Genomic DNA, 16,154 nt, shown 5'->3' with positions numbered 1-16,154 from the left:
AGTTGTAATATCCCTATAAAAGGGAATGTGCTACATCAAACAATTCATAACAGAAAATTACAAAACACTTGTCTTCTCTCTAGCCACCATGAATCTTCTTCTACTTATCGCCTCTCTCGATTACCATCTTTAAGATGGTATCAGAGCAGGTTAAAGTGGTGTGGGACTCAGAAAATTCTCATCACCGTCCCGGATATACCTTTCCCGGCCTTTTTTAAAACCTGCAAAAACCAGAAAATAGCCATGTCAGAATCTGACCCAGAAACTACAAACATCAACCAACCTTTGGTGAGTTTTCCAGGGGAATTTGCTGCCCAATTGGCTGAGTTCCTCAAACAGATCAATAAACCACCACCTCCTCCCTCAAACCAACCAGAATCATTGGGAGAGGTTCATGTCCAAAGTAAGCTCAATGGGGATAATTATCCCCTATGGAAAAACCTGATGGAACGAGCCATAGGAGGCAAGGGTCTGTTGTCTCACATAAATGGAGTAACCGACCCCCCTCCAGCCAATCATCCCAGTTACCCCAAATGGCAACAGAGAGATTACTGCTGCTATAACTGGATTATCAACAACGTCGAAGCAAGTCTCATCAATGAGGTTTCACAATACGCGACGGCCCGAGACCTATGGGAGGGTCTGGCTATCACGTACGCAAGCGGAGCCGATCCATTTCAAGTTTCAGACCTACACAGACAGGCATACAACATGAAGCAAGGAAACATGAGTCTCGAATGCCTGTGGAACAAGTTTCAAAGCCTCTGGATCTCTATCGATGAAAGGGATCCGAATCCTATGGATACCCCATCAACAATAGAGAAATATAACAAAATCATACAGAGACATAGGCTATATCAATTTCTATGGGCCCTAGACGACAGATACGATACCATAAAGAGGGAGATCTTAAACAAAGAGCCGGTACCCACAGTAAGAAACGCATATGCAATGGTTAGGCGTGAATCAGCCAATGAACGGGTTCTCAAACCCACAGGCGACTCACAAGAAACAGGAATCGGTGCCGGATTAGCAGCAATCGACCGGAGCAGACCACCGCCGCCCAAATTCCACCAAAACGTCGACAAAAACAAATTAACATGCAGCCACTGTGGAGGGAAGAAACATACCGCCGAAACATGCTTCCATCTCCATGGATTTCCCGATTGGTGGGAGGATATGAAGAAATCGAAACAGAATCGGAACCGAAATGGAGGAGGCAGGGCGACGGCGGCATCAGCAATCGGCGACCGAGCTACCAACGCCGTCAACATAGCGGGCAGCTCCAACAAGCCGAAACCGACGGGGATTAACCGTCCGACGAACAGCAACGGAAATAACGAAGAAACAGCAACGGCGTCAGCCGCGGTCGCTCGGGCTTGGACAGAAGGTAACCATACCACCGGCGGCCCCACCTTATCACCGATTGGAGACAAATCGGAGAAGGAACCAGGAAATCATAGAGATGGAAGAGAGAAATCGATAGTGTCGAGAGAGGGAGTGGAGACGGCGGGTTGTAGGGATTTAGAGAATTTTAGGGATTTAGGGTTCTCCAAATTCAAAATCGACCCCCAACCCTCTTATAAATCCTATTTTAAACCCCATTCCCATAAATCTACCCAAAACTACCCCAAAACTTCCAATATCTCCAGAAAATACCCCAAAACTTCAGTAAAACACCAAAATCACCCCGATTTTCCTAAACAATTGCAAAAATACCCCGACACTTTTCCAGATTCCGAAATTACCCCGACCAAAACAAATGATCTTCTTTTTCAGCCTACTATTCCGTGCCACAACTCTTTTAAAGCCTTAGCCTTTACCTCATCCACCACTGTTGCAAAGAAATATAGTCAGTGGATTTTTGATTGTGGTGCTACCGATACAATCTCTTTTGATCCAACAGATTTCCTCCACATATCTAAGCCTACCAAAGCCTATGTTCAAACTGCCGGAGGGGATTTAGCTCGAGTAGAGGGGGCGGGTACCATTGATATTTCTCCAACTCTCCGGCTCTCTAACTGCCTCCTCGTTCCAACTTTCTCAAATAAGCTTTTATCCGTCAGTCATGTGACAAAGGAGCTAAATTGCAAGTTACTGATGCAACCTCGTTTTTGTATATTACAGGATACCAAGACGGGGACGATAGTTGGGCGTGGCACTGAACGAAGTGGACTGTACTATGTGGATGAGATAGCTCAACAAAGTACGGCATTACTGACTCATGGATCAACTACAAGGAAGACTTGGCTTTTACATCGTCGGTTAGGACATCCTTCTATAGGATATATGAAAATGTTGTTTCCTAAAATTGCTTCTAGCATGCACTCTCTTGATTGTGAAACTTGTCATCTAGCCAAAAGCCACCGTCACTCTTTTAAGCTTAATAATACTCGTGTGTCTACCCCGTTTTCCTTAATTCACTCGGATGTGTGGGGTCCTGCCCCAATCCATGGGGGTCAGGGCTTCCGATATTTTCTCCTGTTTATTGATGATTTTTCCCGTATGACTTGGGTATATTTCTTAAAACATAAATCTGAGGTTTTCGACAAATTCACCCAGTTTTACAGTATGGTCCAAACTCAGTATAAACAAAATATCCAGGTCCTACGGTCTGACAATGGGGGGGAATACATAAATGCCAACATGAAAGCTTTCTTTGTTGAAAAAGGCCTCATTCACCAAACTTCTTGTGCTTATACGCCTGAACAAAATGGGGTAGCAGAGCGAAAAAATAGGTACATTCTAGAAATCACCAGAGCTCTCCTCATCGAATCTAAAATACCCACACATTTTTGGCCAGAAGCTATAGCAACATCGGTGTATCTTATGAACCGTCTCCCCACAGGTATCCTCAATTTTAAAACTCCCGTCGATACATTTATCAACCATGAAGTCATACAAAAACCAACCCATCTCACTCTTGAACCAAAAGTCTTTGGTTGTACGGTTTTCGTCCACATTCCCAAACATGACCGTACCAAATTCTCTCCTTGTGCCGTTAAATGTGTTTTCCTTGGATATGGGGTTAATCAGAAAGGGTACCGCTGCTATGACCCTGTGACTAAACACATGTACACAACTATGAACTGTGACTTTGTGGAAACCGAATACTACTACAGCCAACCTAGCGGTCAGGGGGAGAATGAAACACATAGTCGAAATAGTGACCCACTAAATTGGCTGTATATCCCAACAGAATCAACCACCCATCAACCCAAATCTGTCCAAGGGGGAGATGAGTCAAGGGAAGGACCCAAACCTATCACAGAAGAAATTGTTGAAGAAAGTCATACCAACGAGCTATCACAGTCCACTAGTCAGTTCATGGAAGTCGAGGAGACCACCCAACCATCAACCTCGTCTGAAAATCCTGAGGTAAACAATTCTGAAACCAACACAGTTCCATTGGAAATCACTAACATTGACATGATAAGCCGGGAAGGAGACACCGGGAGTGGAAACGACAATAACAAGCAGTATGATCTACCATACAGAAGTACAAGGGGAATTCCTCCCAAGAGATACTCTCCGGACTGGAAAGGGAGAAAAACAAGATATTCAGTGGCAAACATCGCTCAAGGACACCTCACTGAAATGGCCTGAGCATTCGAGGTAGCCCTATATGAAGAAGAAGAAATTCCCCAGTCTTTCCAAGAAGCAGTCAAGCACAAACATTGGAGGGAAGCCATGAAGAAGGAGGTTGATGCTCTGATCAAGAATGGAACATGGGAAAAGTGTACTCTTCCAGAGGGAAAAAAACCAGTCGGATGTAGGTGGGTTTTCACCATCAAAAGACGTGCAGATGGATCAATCGAGAGATACAAGGCGCGATTGGTGGCTAAAGGATACACTCAAGTTTATGGGATTGACTACGATGAAACTTTCTCCCCAGTTGCCAAGCTTGATACTATCCGAGCATTGTTGTCAGTTGCAGCTTGCAAGGATTGGTCACTACATCAGTTGGATGTGACTAATGCCTTTCTTCATGGAGAATTGGAAAAGGACAAGGAAGTCTATATGACAGTTCCGCCAGGATTTGATGGCGAGTTTGGTCCTGGACAGGTGTGCAGACTGAAGAAAACCTTGTACGGTTTGAAACAATCCCCGAGAATATGGTTTGGAAGGTTTTGCCAAGCAATGATCAAACATGGATTCAAACAGAGCCTTTCTGATCATACACTCTTCACGAAAAGGCGAGGGGATAAGGTTACCTGCCTTATCATCTATGTCGACGATATGATTATCACAGGAGATGATACAGAAGAAATCAATAACCTCAAGACCAATCTGTTCAAAGAGTTTGATATGAAAGATCTTGGCCCCCTGAAATACTTCTTGGGAATAGAAGTTTTGAGATCAGGGCATGGAATATTTCTAAGACAGAGAAAATATGTTCTCAATCTACTGGCAGAAACAGGCCTTTTAGACTGCAAACCGGCCGACACACCAATGGTGCCAAACCATGGGCTTAAAATTGTTGAAGGAGCTGAGTCTGCAGATCGAGAGAAATATCAAAGGCTAGTTGGAAAATTACTTTATCTCTCACATACCAGACCAGACATTGCTTATGCAGTTGGAGATATGTTGTGGTTGACCTCTCTGCTGGACCTTGTACATTTGGAAAAATTGAAACTGAAGAAGGAACTGTCAATTCTAGGACACTTCCTCGACTACAGAATGTGTTGTTTCCTAGTCCTGGTGCTAGTGGTGAGTCTTCCCCTGATATCTTCGTCGGCAAATTAGCTTCCGTAATTGCAACCATAGTGGAGCATGTTATAGCCCCTGATGTTAGGTATGCTACTTATGCCCTCTTTATAAGAGTCCAGGGTTATATGTATATGTTATTGATCCGCAAAAGTTTCTTTCAATTGATTTCATTTTCACTGAGATATAGTCTGTTATATTTGTCCCCTCTTTATAAGAGTCCAGGGTTATATGTATATGTTATTGATCAGCAAAAGTTTCTTTCAATTGATTTCGTTTGCACTAAAATATAATCTGTTATATTTGACCTTCTCAATTTATTTTGAGGAAGAGTCATGCTAATAAAGTGACCTAATTCATTGTCATATTTAAGTTACTCCAGCTCGACAAGAACCTGTTGTATATTATTCATTACTGGTTCCCACTTCAAATTAGTATCCTGTGACTGTTCAACATGTTGAATGCTACACAAGAAGTCCGGATTTTTCTCCATGCTTTTGTTTTCCTATTATTATTTGCCTAAATTAGGATAAACATATGTTTTCTCACAATCTCCAGCTTTCTGACATTTGTTGTTACATCTTGTTTATTCTGCAGTCAGCTTCATTAACTGTAAATGTTGCCTTTTCTTTCTCTGGTTTGGATGGTTTAACTTGTGTATCTTATCTAATTTTATCTTACTTGGACCAGGTATGAAATTGTTGATATGACCACTAGGTTACTTGTACCTATTATTGTCCTTCAGAATCATAATAGGTATAATATCATGGTGAAAGGCCACGATTACAGTGTAGATGTTGAAGCAATTGAAGCCGAGGTTAGAGTTCCTTGATTCCAGTGTAGCTCTAGTGGTTCCCTAAATAAATATAAATTCTGTAGGTCAAGCAAAAATCTGTATGATTGAATTTTTGTAATAATTCGTGTCAGAAGTTGGAATATATATAATTGCAACCACCTAACTAACTTCCTCATGATTTCACTGTATTCAAGGTTAAGAAGATGGTTCACCAAGGGCAGGACGTTGTAATTGTTGGGGGCACACATGCACTACATCGTCATGAAAAGTTGGCCATTGCTGTCTCGAAAGCAATGAGAGGTCATTCCCTTCAAGAAACCAAGACAGATGGTCGCTTTCATGTTCATACGAAGACATATTTGGATGGAGCTATTCTTAAGGAGGTACGTTCCTTGGGCAAGATCAACTAAATAAAGCATTGATCGCTTAAGATTCTATATTATTGCAAAAAGGATATTTTGACTGTGGATCTGCTTCCCATTTTAATCCACTAACAAGTGGCCACATCTTTACTCCTTTGCATGAATATTTATTGATAAATTGATCTATCATTACTTTTAACTATGTCTGACCTTCCTGCTATCTGAATATCATCCTAATTGCAGGAGATGGAACGATCTGCAGATGTGCTTGCAGCAGGTTTACTTGATGTGTCTGACCCATCCTTTTCCAGTAAATATTTTCTTCGTCAGGTAGTTATTAGCCATTAATTTTTGAAAACATCATTTGGATACTGTTTGTGGTAATGTTCTTAATATACTTCTCCAAATGCTCATCCTGTATGTTAGTTTCTTTTCAGACCTGGATGGATGATACTGACGGAACTGATGATTCCATCATAAAGCACAAACCTCTTTGGGCCACTTATGGTTCGAAACGTCAAAAGGATAAGAGAAAGAGATCAGAAAAGAGAAAACCTGGGGACTTATTCCGAACCTACGGAACTAGAGTTGTTCCAGTGTAAGCAAAATCAATCCTTCAGTAATTTCATGAATGTAAGTTGCAAAAAAAAGTAGCTGATAGTTATCTAGGTAGAAGCGGGAGCTTCTGAAGGACTGAGTTTGATGCTACTAATAAAAATTCTTCTATCTGTTAAGAATGTTTCCTTTCCAACAATACATTCGTAGTATCACAAAATGACTAGTGATATTTGGTATTGAAGCTTTGTCCTATCACTGGCTGATGTTGATGATAACCTTATGATGGAAGATGAAAGTCTTGTATGGACAAGCAACGACGTAGTAATTGTGCTTGAGCATCAAACGGATAAGATACCTCTGAGGTAGGTGTTCCATAGCCATGTTGGAGTTCTACTGATGTATTCTTCAATTGTCGTTTATAATTTATCATTGCTGTTCAATATCAGTTTAATATTTGACCAACGATTATACATGTTGAGGTTGATGGTTCTTAACAAACAAGAAATATATGGCAGCTTACTCATTGAACAGAAGATTCTAACATATCTTAATGTCCTTTCTCCTTTATTGGCTGCGCAGCTACGTTTCCGAGCTACAGAGAAGGCATGCCGTACCATCACAAGTTCAGCGACATATTCTGGCCGGACTGGCCTCCGTTGTAGGTGGATTGAGTGCACCATATGAAAAAGCTTCTCACATACACAGCCGCCCTGTCGTGAATTGGCTCGTGACAGCTGGTTGTCATCCATTTGGACCTTTTTCGAACACTTCTCAGCTCAGTCAGTTACTACGTGATGTAGCACTGGTAAACCCACCTTTTTTCTTTAGAATTTTACATCCTGCATAGTTCTGAAACTTCTACTGCTGCTTAAATTCTGCAAGAGGAACGCGGTGTATGCTCGTGTCGATGCTGCCCTTCACCGTATAAGAGAAACATCAGAGGTAACTAACTAACTTCCTCTAACTCCTGAACCTTTCCTTCTTTTAATTCACGCACGTACTCAATTTCCCTTGCAGGCTGTTCAAGCCTTCGCTGCAGAACACCTGAAGACTCCCCTGGGAGAAGCTGTGAAGGGTAAAAAGAACAAGTCGAGCACTGATCTTTGGCTGGAGAAGTTCTACAAGAAGAAAACCAACCTACCAGAGCCATTCCCACATGAGCTAGTTGAACGCCTAGAGAAATACCTTGATGTAAGCATCCTTCACTTCTGGTACAAATACCACGATCATCACAACACTACACATTTTCCTAACGTTCTCTTATCTTCAGAGCTTAGAGGAGCAGCTTGTAGACCTTTCCTCTTTGCTATACGATCATCGGTTGCAAGATGCAAACATGAACAGCTCAGAGATACTGCAGAGCTCAATGTTCACACAGCAGTAAGTGTTCAATTTGGTTTTAGATTCTGTTCGGTTTATATATTTATATACTAGTATATGTTATTTCGGTTTTTTGTGGTTTTAAAAAAATCAGTTATTCAATTTTTTCTGGATTTTGGTTTTTTTCGATTTTATGTTAAGCTCTGTTTTAGTGTTAAATATTTCAGTTATTTTGGTTTGGTTTCTTAGAGCATCTCCAACCATTTACACTAAACTCAAACCTATCTTAGTGTAAATATCACATCAAATATGATTTTACTCCAATCATTTACACTAAACTCAAACCTAAAAGAATATTCTCTATATTATGCCTCTTTTACTCACAAAATTTGAAAAACTTTTAGGTTTTGGTTTAGTGTAAACCTAAAGAGGTATTTTTTTTTTCAAAAACCAATCAGCTAATTACCTATCTCATTTTAGGTTTTAGTGTGTACCCTTGGAGATGGTCTTAGGGTGATTCTGTTCGGTTCCAGCAATAACTGAACGCTCACTTGTAGGAAAACCTTTGAGACATACGCGCCTCATCTTGTGTTGACTTGAGATTCGTGTAAATTCTATCTCATTTTAGGTTTTAGTGTGTACCCTTGGAGATGGTCTTAGGGTGATTCTGTTCGGTTCCAGCAATAACTGAACGCTCACTTGTAGGAAAACCTTTGAGACATACGCGCCTCATCTTGTGTTGACTTGAGATTCGTGTAAATTTGCAGGTACGTGGATCATGTATTGTCTAGCGAGAGGGAGAAGATGAAGTGTTGCAGCATCGAATACAGGTTACCAACGCATTACTCCCAAAACTATATCTATGCAGGAATTCTTTTAGCTGGCTTTTTTGTTTATTTTGCAGTAATTTTCTTCGCATCCCCAGTTCGCTGATTTGGTTTTTCATGTTAATGGGGAAACATAGATTTTGTCAAATCAGTATAAATTTAGACGGTTTAGAATTTGAAAATTTTACGTGGGTGTCTGATATCAATTGGATGTGCTTATTTCTCTCTCATCTATGAAATTGCTCAAAATGTGAGACTCTGGTATCAAGATTGGTCAGTAATATTCAACACAAGTTTATATAACTGGGCATAATTTAAAGTTACGGCAGGGACTATTTTGTGTAACTCCAGTGTTTGTAATTTTGAATAATTAAATCAGGTCAATAATCGAATTAACTCATTTTAGTGTAGATATTATACTAAAGAGTTATTTTACATCAATCATTTACACCATACTTTACATAAAAAAAATATTTTCTATCCACTATCTATTTTATATCACAATATTTCAAAAAAGTGATTTGAATTTGATTTATTTTAATAATTAAACTAGGTATATTTTACCTAATTTTCAACTCCATTTTGAGTTTTGGCGTACAATGAATATCGTCTAAGAGTGTCCACAGTGGAGGAGTCGCGGCCCGCGCCTCGGTGCGCTGCCCCCCACTGCAGAGAGCCACGTTTTGCGGCTGAGGGCCGAGAGAGCTGTGGCCGCGGCCTTCACGCGACTGAGCCGTGTGATCCGCAGCCCTCCACTGCAGCGAGCCACGAAACGCGGCTGGGCTGCGGGAAATTTTTTTTTTTTTAATTTCGAAAATCTTTTTATAAATATGCACTTCCATTTTCATTTTTTTCCACTTCATTTTACATTTTCAATCCCTAATTATCATCCTACAAAAAATGCAAGGTGGAGATGGTGATTCCCCGGGGTACGGAGACTCGGGATACGGCAACTTCCCCAATCAGATGTGGAGTCCGCAATCGCCCCAATACCGGGTCCAATCGTCCCAGCAGAGTAACATGGTTCACCAACAATCAGGGTTCGGTGACTACCGGCCGAACATGGTTCGCCAACAATCGCCCCATTTTAAATTATGTTTATTTTTCAAATTATTAGTCTAATAAAATTTAATATAGTTAAATTAAAAAATATCATTAAAAAAACAAACAAATTATTTTTTTTTGTAGAGGACCACATTTGGTGACCCTTTTTGTTATTGTTAATTTTGTTTATTTACCATTACGGAAGGCCACAAGAGAGCCAGAGCCACAAATGATGGCCGGACTAACTTTAGCGGCCTTCAAGGGCCACTATTGTGGACACTCTACGATCAGATTGCTTTTAGTCATGTCCCTACACAGAAGAGGTTCAAATTCCGTTGGGGGTCGCGGGAAAAGCATCTCTCAGCTGAGGGAAACAATGCAATTTCTAAGCTTCTAATTATCTAAAAAAAGGTTTATTCACTCCATTGGTACTTTCTATAAGATCAACTCACTATCTATTTTTTTTATTTTTTTTAGAATATTCAGCATTAAGAACAGTCCAATCACTCTTTATTTCTATCTATTTCATATAAGAGTAGAATCAGTTGCCAATTACGAGAATTATATTGTTTTAATGCAGTTATAATCAAGACAATTCAAAGTTTTAGATCAATTGACCCGATTATATAGTGTCACCCCAATGTAAGTAACAACATTAGGTATATTCATTGTGGGGGAAGACAGAAGTATAATGAAATTCAATTTCAAGAAAAGACTTTGCCACATTGTAGACTGATAATCTAATGTGATTAGATGACGGTAGGAGTCAAAATTGCAATTAGTTAGGCATATTTAGTTAAATCCAAGAGTATTGTGTACTAACTGGGTTTCCCTTTCCGAAATTACACGCTCATGAGATGAAATACAGCATGTAGGGAGGGAGGAATAAAAATCGATTTGATTTAACAATGGAAGATGATGAAGATCAGATATAGCTTTCTAGGCTGCATTGTCCATCAATATAGCAGTTTGACTGCTCAGAGCCCAGTGCGATCATCATTTCTAACTTAATTACTCTCAAAATCACAAACACGATGAAAATAATTTAGAAATGAAACATAATTTCGAAATTGGATGAAATCCTCAGCGAAAAAGCTTATAGTTGTCATCAAATTGACAATCAGGTCTCAAAGATACATGCCAGTGCCATCATCGGATCTCAAAAGTATTAGCACCAAAAATTACCAATTACCGCAAAATAGAATCCATCAAAACTAACGATTTTAATTAAAGAGAAAAAAAAGAAACGAATCGGAAAAAAGATTTAGCAGGGTTTTATTCACTGCGCCTGGGGTTCAACAAAGGCGAAGCGACTCAACAACGCACTGCGCTAGTTGTACTTGCCTCTTCACCCATACACATACAATAAACTGTACCTATACATTGCAGAGAAATCCTTGACGAATTTCCACTTAGAGGCAAAAATAATCGACCATAAAACTCTACTTGATTGGAATCGAAGAGAGAAAATAGCTGATTTAAAATAGGTCTATAATAAAATGAAAGGAAATCACAGAATACGAATATCGGAGATCGATAATTAGTTGAATTTGGGGAAATTCGTAGAGAGAGATGAGATAGATGATGAGGAAGAGGTTTGTTGTGATTTAAATAGAGGGATTTTGGGAAATTAGGGTTTTGAAACTGGGCTTCACAATGTTGGATATAGTTGGGCTTCACAATGTTGGATATAGTTGGGCTTTGAATTTCGTCCAATATATTAATTCGGCTTATTTGAGTTTTAAAAGCATTAGGGATGTCAATGCAACCGCAACCTGCGGGCTGGCCCGAAAAGTCTGCTAAATTTCTAGGGTTAGGGTTGAAAATTTTTAGCTCGATAAAATTACAACCCAATTAGCCCACACTCATTTAACCCGCAACCGGTTAGGGTTGAAAATTTTTAGCTCGATAAAATTACAACCCAATTAGCCCACACTCATTTAACCCGCAACCGGTTAGGGCCAGACCCGAAAACCCGACAAAATTTCTATTGTTCTATTTGTTTGACTCTTAATTCGACACTTCATTGATTATTTTATAATATAGATAACTTTAAAAAATAACTTTCAATTTTATATTAAATATACAAATTATACATTAAATTTTTATTAAAATAATAATAGATGAAAAATTTAGAAACTTTAAATTCTCTAAAATTATTTAAATTTTTAAACCATGCTTTAAAATTTCTCAAAATATGCTACTGTTTTATTTTGCACAAATCTCACGTATTAGTATTTGATCATGTTTATGTTTGATTTATGCATACCGTATTTTAAATTTATCAAAATTAAATACTCTATATTTATAAATATAAATAATTTTCATCATTATTTATTAGATTGATCGCATGTTAATTTTGTCGGTAGCAACCCGATTAACCCGGTGGGCTAGCCTGAAACCTGAGCCTTCAGGGTTATGGTCGAACTTTTATAACCCAAGAAAAACCACAACCCGATTAGCCGCACTTGATTAGCCCGAAACCCGCTGGGCCGGTCCGATTGACATCCCTAGAAAGCATCTTATTAGCTATAATTAATAGGTGTAATAATAATAATAATAATAATAATAATAATAATAATAATAATAATAATAATAATAATAATAATAATAATAAAATCTATGTGAAATATAGCTATTAAAGTCGAAAAAAGAAGAAACACGTAAAAACGACTCAAGAAAAAAAAATTTAAACTGACTTGATTGAACCTATTAGAACCATGGTTAGTAAAAATTTTAAAATCATTTAAAAATAAAATATGCACATAAACTTACGAATAGGAATACGATCATATTTAAAGAGCAGAGGTTTTTCACATCGATTTTTATTTTATGTGACATCTTGTATTTTACTTTATCAATTTATATCACGCGTATATTATGATATCTTTTAATACTCCATATAATAAGATATACATATAACAGGCGTTAATAATAACAGAACTTGATATGTAACGATCAAACGATGTATTTCTACACATACCATATCAATTAGAGGCTCAAATTATTCATTTGAAACAGTGTGGCTGATTTAATTTATTTTAATTTATGCAGTATTCCAGCTTGTAATTTTCAACCTCTCGATTAAAATAATGAAGCTTTGTCTTTTTATACTCTTGCATTAGTCCTTTTTTCATTTCTAGGACAACTCAATTAGACTTCGGTTTTGCTATCTAGATCTTCTTTTTCTTTATTTATTTTCCCCTTTTTTATTTTGAAATTTGTTTGGACTTGTTTTATTTGAAAGAATTTAGGAAGTTGCAGTGTTGATCATGCAAAAAAAAATCACGTTTTGTGGACAATATTTTAGGTGCGAATCTAAAAACATGAACAACGAATTGAAATATTATATGACCATCACAGAATATATTTTTTACAAATTATAAAACATAATTATGAAACAATTCAATATGAGTCTACGAGTGATGTGAATTCACAAAAAAAAAATCTTCTAATTCCACAGAATCGTACGTAACGAGTTCAGCTTAAGATAATCTTATCATAATTAAATGCTATAAACACAAACACAAATACAAATACATCACCTATTTCTTTTATTAAATACTCAAACACACTATAATATTTAAACACTCAAACACGCTATGAATTTTTAATTCAATTAATAAAAAAACCAAAAAAATAATTATTATGATATCAAAAATCATTCTTATTAAAAAAATAGTTTCAAGTATGTAAAGAATAAACAGTGTTTTAGTATTAAAAAAGTGAAAAACATAGTACTCCATTTTATTCATAAATTTAATTTAATTAATTTTAAAGTGTTTAATTAAAATTAAAGTGTTGAAAAAATAATAATGAAAAAGATTGTGCCAAATTCTGAATTTGATGGAAAATTGGTACATACCCGAAAGAGTAGTTACTGAAAAGGACAAATTGAATTAAGGCGTCAGCACAGACGTCATTCATCATCCAAACTATACCAATGATTTATTTTCCACACTGTTATAAAATGACAAAACTTGCTGCCCAAATATATGGGCTTGGTCATCCCAAATTTTGAGATTTGTACAATTATTTGATTTTAGTGAAAACCTACAATTAGTTATCTAAACGATTCAAAATTTAAATTTTAGGTTCCATTTTCGTTAGCAGAAATCATGTGCATGTAGCAGATCCGTACTCTCTTGCTAAATATAATTGTCGATCTCATCGCGTACTCCCTCCGTTCCGGAGCGGTAAAGACATTTCTTTCCGGCACTTAATTTGAAAAAAATTATGCTAAGTGAGTTAAATAAATAAATAATAAATTAGAAAATGAAAAAGGTATAGAGATGAACAGGTAATAAAATAAAATAAGTGAGAGTAAAATAAGTTAGAAGAAATATGTTAATTTTTATTAAAAGGAGAATGACTTTATTATTATGGAACGTACCACAATGGTAAAATGACTCTATTACTATAAAATAGAGGGAGTAGTATTTATGTTAGGATCGAGATTGAAATCAATTTGAGAGATTGCAATAATAAAGTTGAGAATATAATTTTCAATGAAATTAGAAATGAATTGTGGATGCATTTATAGATATAATTTTAAAATATAAAAATGACGTTGAGTCACATAATTTTTTCGAAACAGGAAACCGGATAGAGGCTCTAATTTATAGTTTATGGTTTACATATTTACTTTAAATAATTCAAAATATAATTGACAGCTTGCATGTAGAGTTTAAAATACTCCTAATAATTTGCGTAATTTCGATTTTATTTGATTTCAAGGATAAATTATAGACCAATAAAATACTCCTAGAATTTTGGAAAGTAAATGTTTTCCAACACCTTTATGTAGATTGGATCCTCTGCAGTGGAGGATAATCACAGCAGGGTGCTGTGCCGAAAAAAACGACGTCGCATTTGATTTTCTTTTTCTACTTTTTTTGTATTTCACTTTTCAATGCTATCATTTAATTGGTAATAATTAATTGGATTCTCTCCATAGTCAGAATTATGAGAATCATAATTACTGTTTTATAATACTAATCATTTTTAATTAATTAACAACAATTGTGTAAAAACGAAATAGAAACCAGAATAAGAATAACGGCAAAATATGGTTTTTTTTATGAATATAAGAGAACATTTTTTTGTCCGCAAACTTTGTCAATGTATCAATTTTGCGTAACATTTGAAAATATCTTCTGATGTCACACTTTACTTTTTACTTTGTCCCATAATAGATATCACATTTTTTTTAAAATCTCCATCACTTTAATATATACTCCATCCATCTCGTAAAAATAAGGACACTTTCCTTCTCATCGATTCCATAAAAATATCACATTTCTAATTAATTTTTTTTTGCCAAACTTAATATATATTTTTATTTAGATGGAATATTTTTTTGGTCCGTAAACTTTTCCAAGGTATCAATTTTGGTCCGTAACATCTAAAAATATCTTTTGAGACTCATTAACTTCGATATAATATCGTTTGAGGTACTTTTTCATTGTTTCAAACTTTTTTTAGATGAAAATACCCTCACACATGAAGGGCATTTCAGTCTATTTAGTCTTTTTTTTATTAAATATTCCATCTCCTTTCATCTCTTTTCTATTTTTTCCTTTTGTCTTTTAATAAAGGGGCCAAAAAAATTTTGAGTAATAAATTAAATATTATAATAAAGAAAGTGAATAAATAGACTGAAATGTCGTTTGAGGGTAATTTTGTCCAAAAAATTTGAAACAGTGAAAAAGTAGCTTAAACGATATTACATTAAAGTTAATGGATATCACAAGATATTTTCAAATGTTACGGACCAAAATTGATACATTGACAAAGTTTGTGGACAAAAAAATGTTCTCTCTTATATTCATGAAAAAACCCATATTTTGCAGTTATTATTATTCTGGTTTCTATTTCGTTTTTACACAATTGTTGTTAAATAATTAAAAATGATTAGTATTATAAAACAGTAATTACGATTCTTATAATTCTGACTATGGAGAGAATTCAATAAATTATTACCAATTAAATGATAACATTGAAAAGTGAAATACAAAAAAAGTAGAAAAAGAAAACGGTATAAGGAAACGAAAAAATCAATCTGCCAAGGAAATCAAATGCGACGTCGTTTTTTCGGCACAGCACCCTGCTGTGATTATCCTCCACTGCAGAGGATCCAATCCCCACCTTTATGTCCTCATTCGTCATTTTCCACCACTCATTGAGATTTTTTGCATGTCGGTTTATACAAAAGTTAATCTGTCAATAGCAAATCAACAAGTTAGCAAATAAATGAGACTATTAATCAACAGGTGATTAAAAATCAAATGTGGAATTTTCCATATTTCTCAACTGTCAAATACTACTATTAATTAATGAAACTGTCCTATCATGTTTTTCAAAAATACTGCTCTTATTGAAATAAAAAACAGATAGAAAAAGTTAATGAATTATGAATCGTATATATAATATTATAAGCGAACTAGTGGAAATTGGGACCTTTGATTCTTATTTTATGTTGATCTAGTAATGATTACGTCTTCTTTATACAAGTTTAAATAATAAACCCTATTTGATTGC

At 36.2% G+C, this 16,154-nt stretch overlaps 1 protein-coding gene and 2 non-coding genes across 3 annotated transcripts; 1 reads left to right on the top strand and 2 right to left on the bottom strand.

The window, feature by feature from the left end:
* Positions 1-4,667: 4,667 nt before the first annotated feature.
* On the top strand, positions 4,668-9,720 carry LOC121796056. The gene is made up of 12 exons (XM_042194770.1): positions 4,668-4,795; positions 5,398-5,524; positions 5,698-5,886; positions 6,109-6,195; positions 6,303-6,463; positions 6,666-6,785; positions 7,003-7,228; positions 7,306-7,365; positions 7,441-7,614; positions 7,694-7,803; positions 8,511-8,573; positions 9,478-9,720. Exons 2-12 carry the CDS (start codon positions 5,414-5,416, stop codon positions 9,488-9,490), a joined length of 1,314 nt encoding a protein of 437 aa, XP_042050704.1. The 5' UTR covers positions 4,668-4,795; positions 5,398-5,413; the 3' UTR covers positions 9,491-9,720.
* Positions 9,721-10,536: 816 nt separating this feature from the next.
* LOC121797518 lies at positions 10,537-10,618 on the bottom strand. Its single transcript, XR_006049882.1, has one exon. It is a non-coding gene; the product is annotated as a small nucleolar RNA snoR118 (small nucleolar RNA).
* Positions 10,619-10,693: 75 nt separating this feature from the next.
* On the bottom strand, positions 10,694-10,771 carry LOC121797562. The gene has a single exon (XR_006049921.1). It is a non-coding gene; the product is annotated as a small nucleolar RNA R66 (small nucleolar RNA).
* Positions 10,772-16,154: the final 5,383 nt, after the last annotated feature.

The sequence above is a fragment of the Salvia splendens genome, chromosome 3 (assembly GCF_004379255.2).
Source record: "Salvia splendens isolate huo1 chromosome 3, SspV2, whole genome shotgun sequence".
NCBI lineage: Eukaryota > Viridiplantae > Streptophyta > Magnoliopsida > Lamiales > Lamiaceae > Salvia > Salvia splendens.
Note: the sequence above shows the minus strand (reverse complement) of the source record. Positions and strands in the feature narration are given on the sequence as shown.

Coding starts and splice junctions, on each gene's coding strand:
- LOC121796056 (XM_042194770.1), top strand. CDS start 5,414: ATGACCACTAGGTTACTTGTACCTATTATTGTCCTTCAGAATCATAAT. Junction 5,887..6,108: donor ATGGAGCTATTCTTAAGGAG/GTACGTTCCTTG, acceptor TCCTAATTGCAG/GAGATGGAACGATCTGCAGA. Junction 7,804..8,510: donor AGCTCAATGTTCACACAGCA/GTAAGTGTTCAA, acceptor GTAAATTTGCAG/GTACGTGGATCATGTATTGT.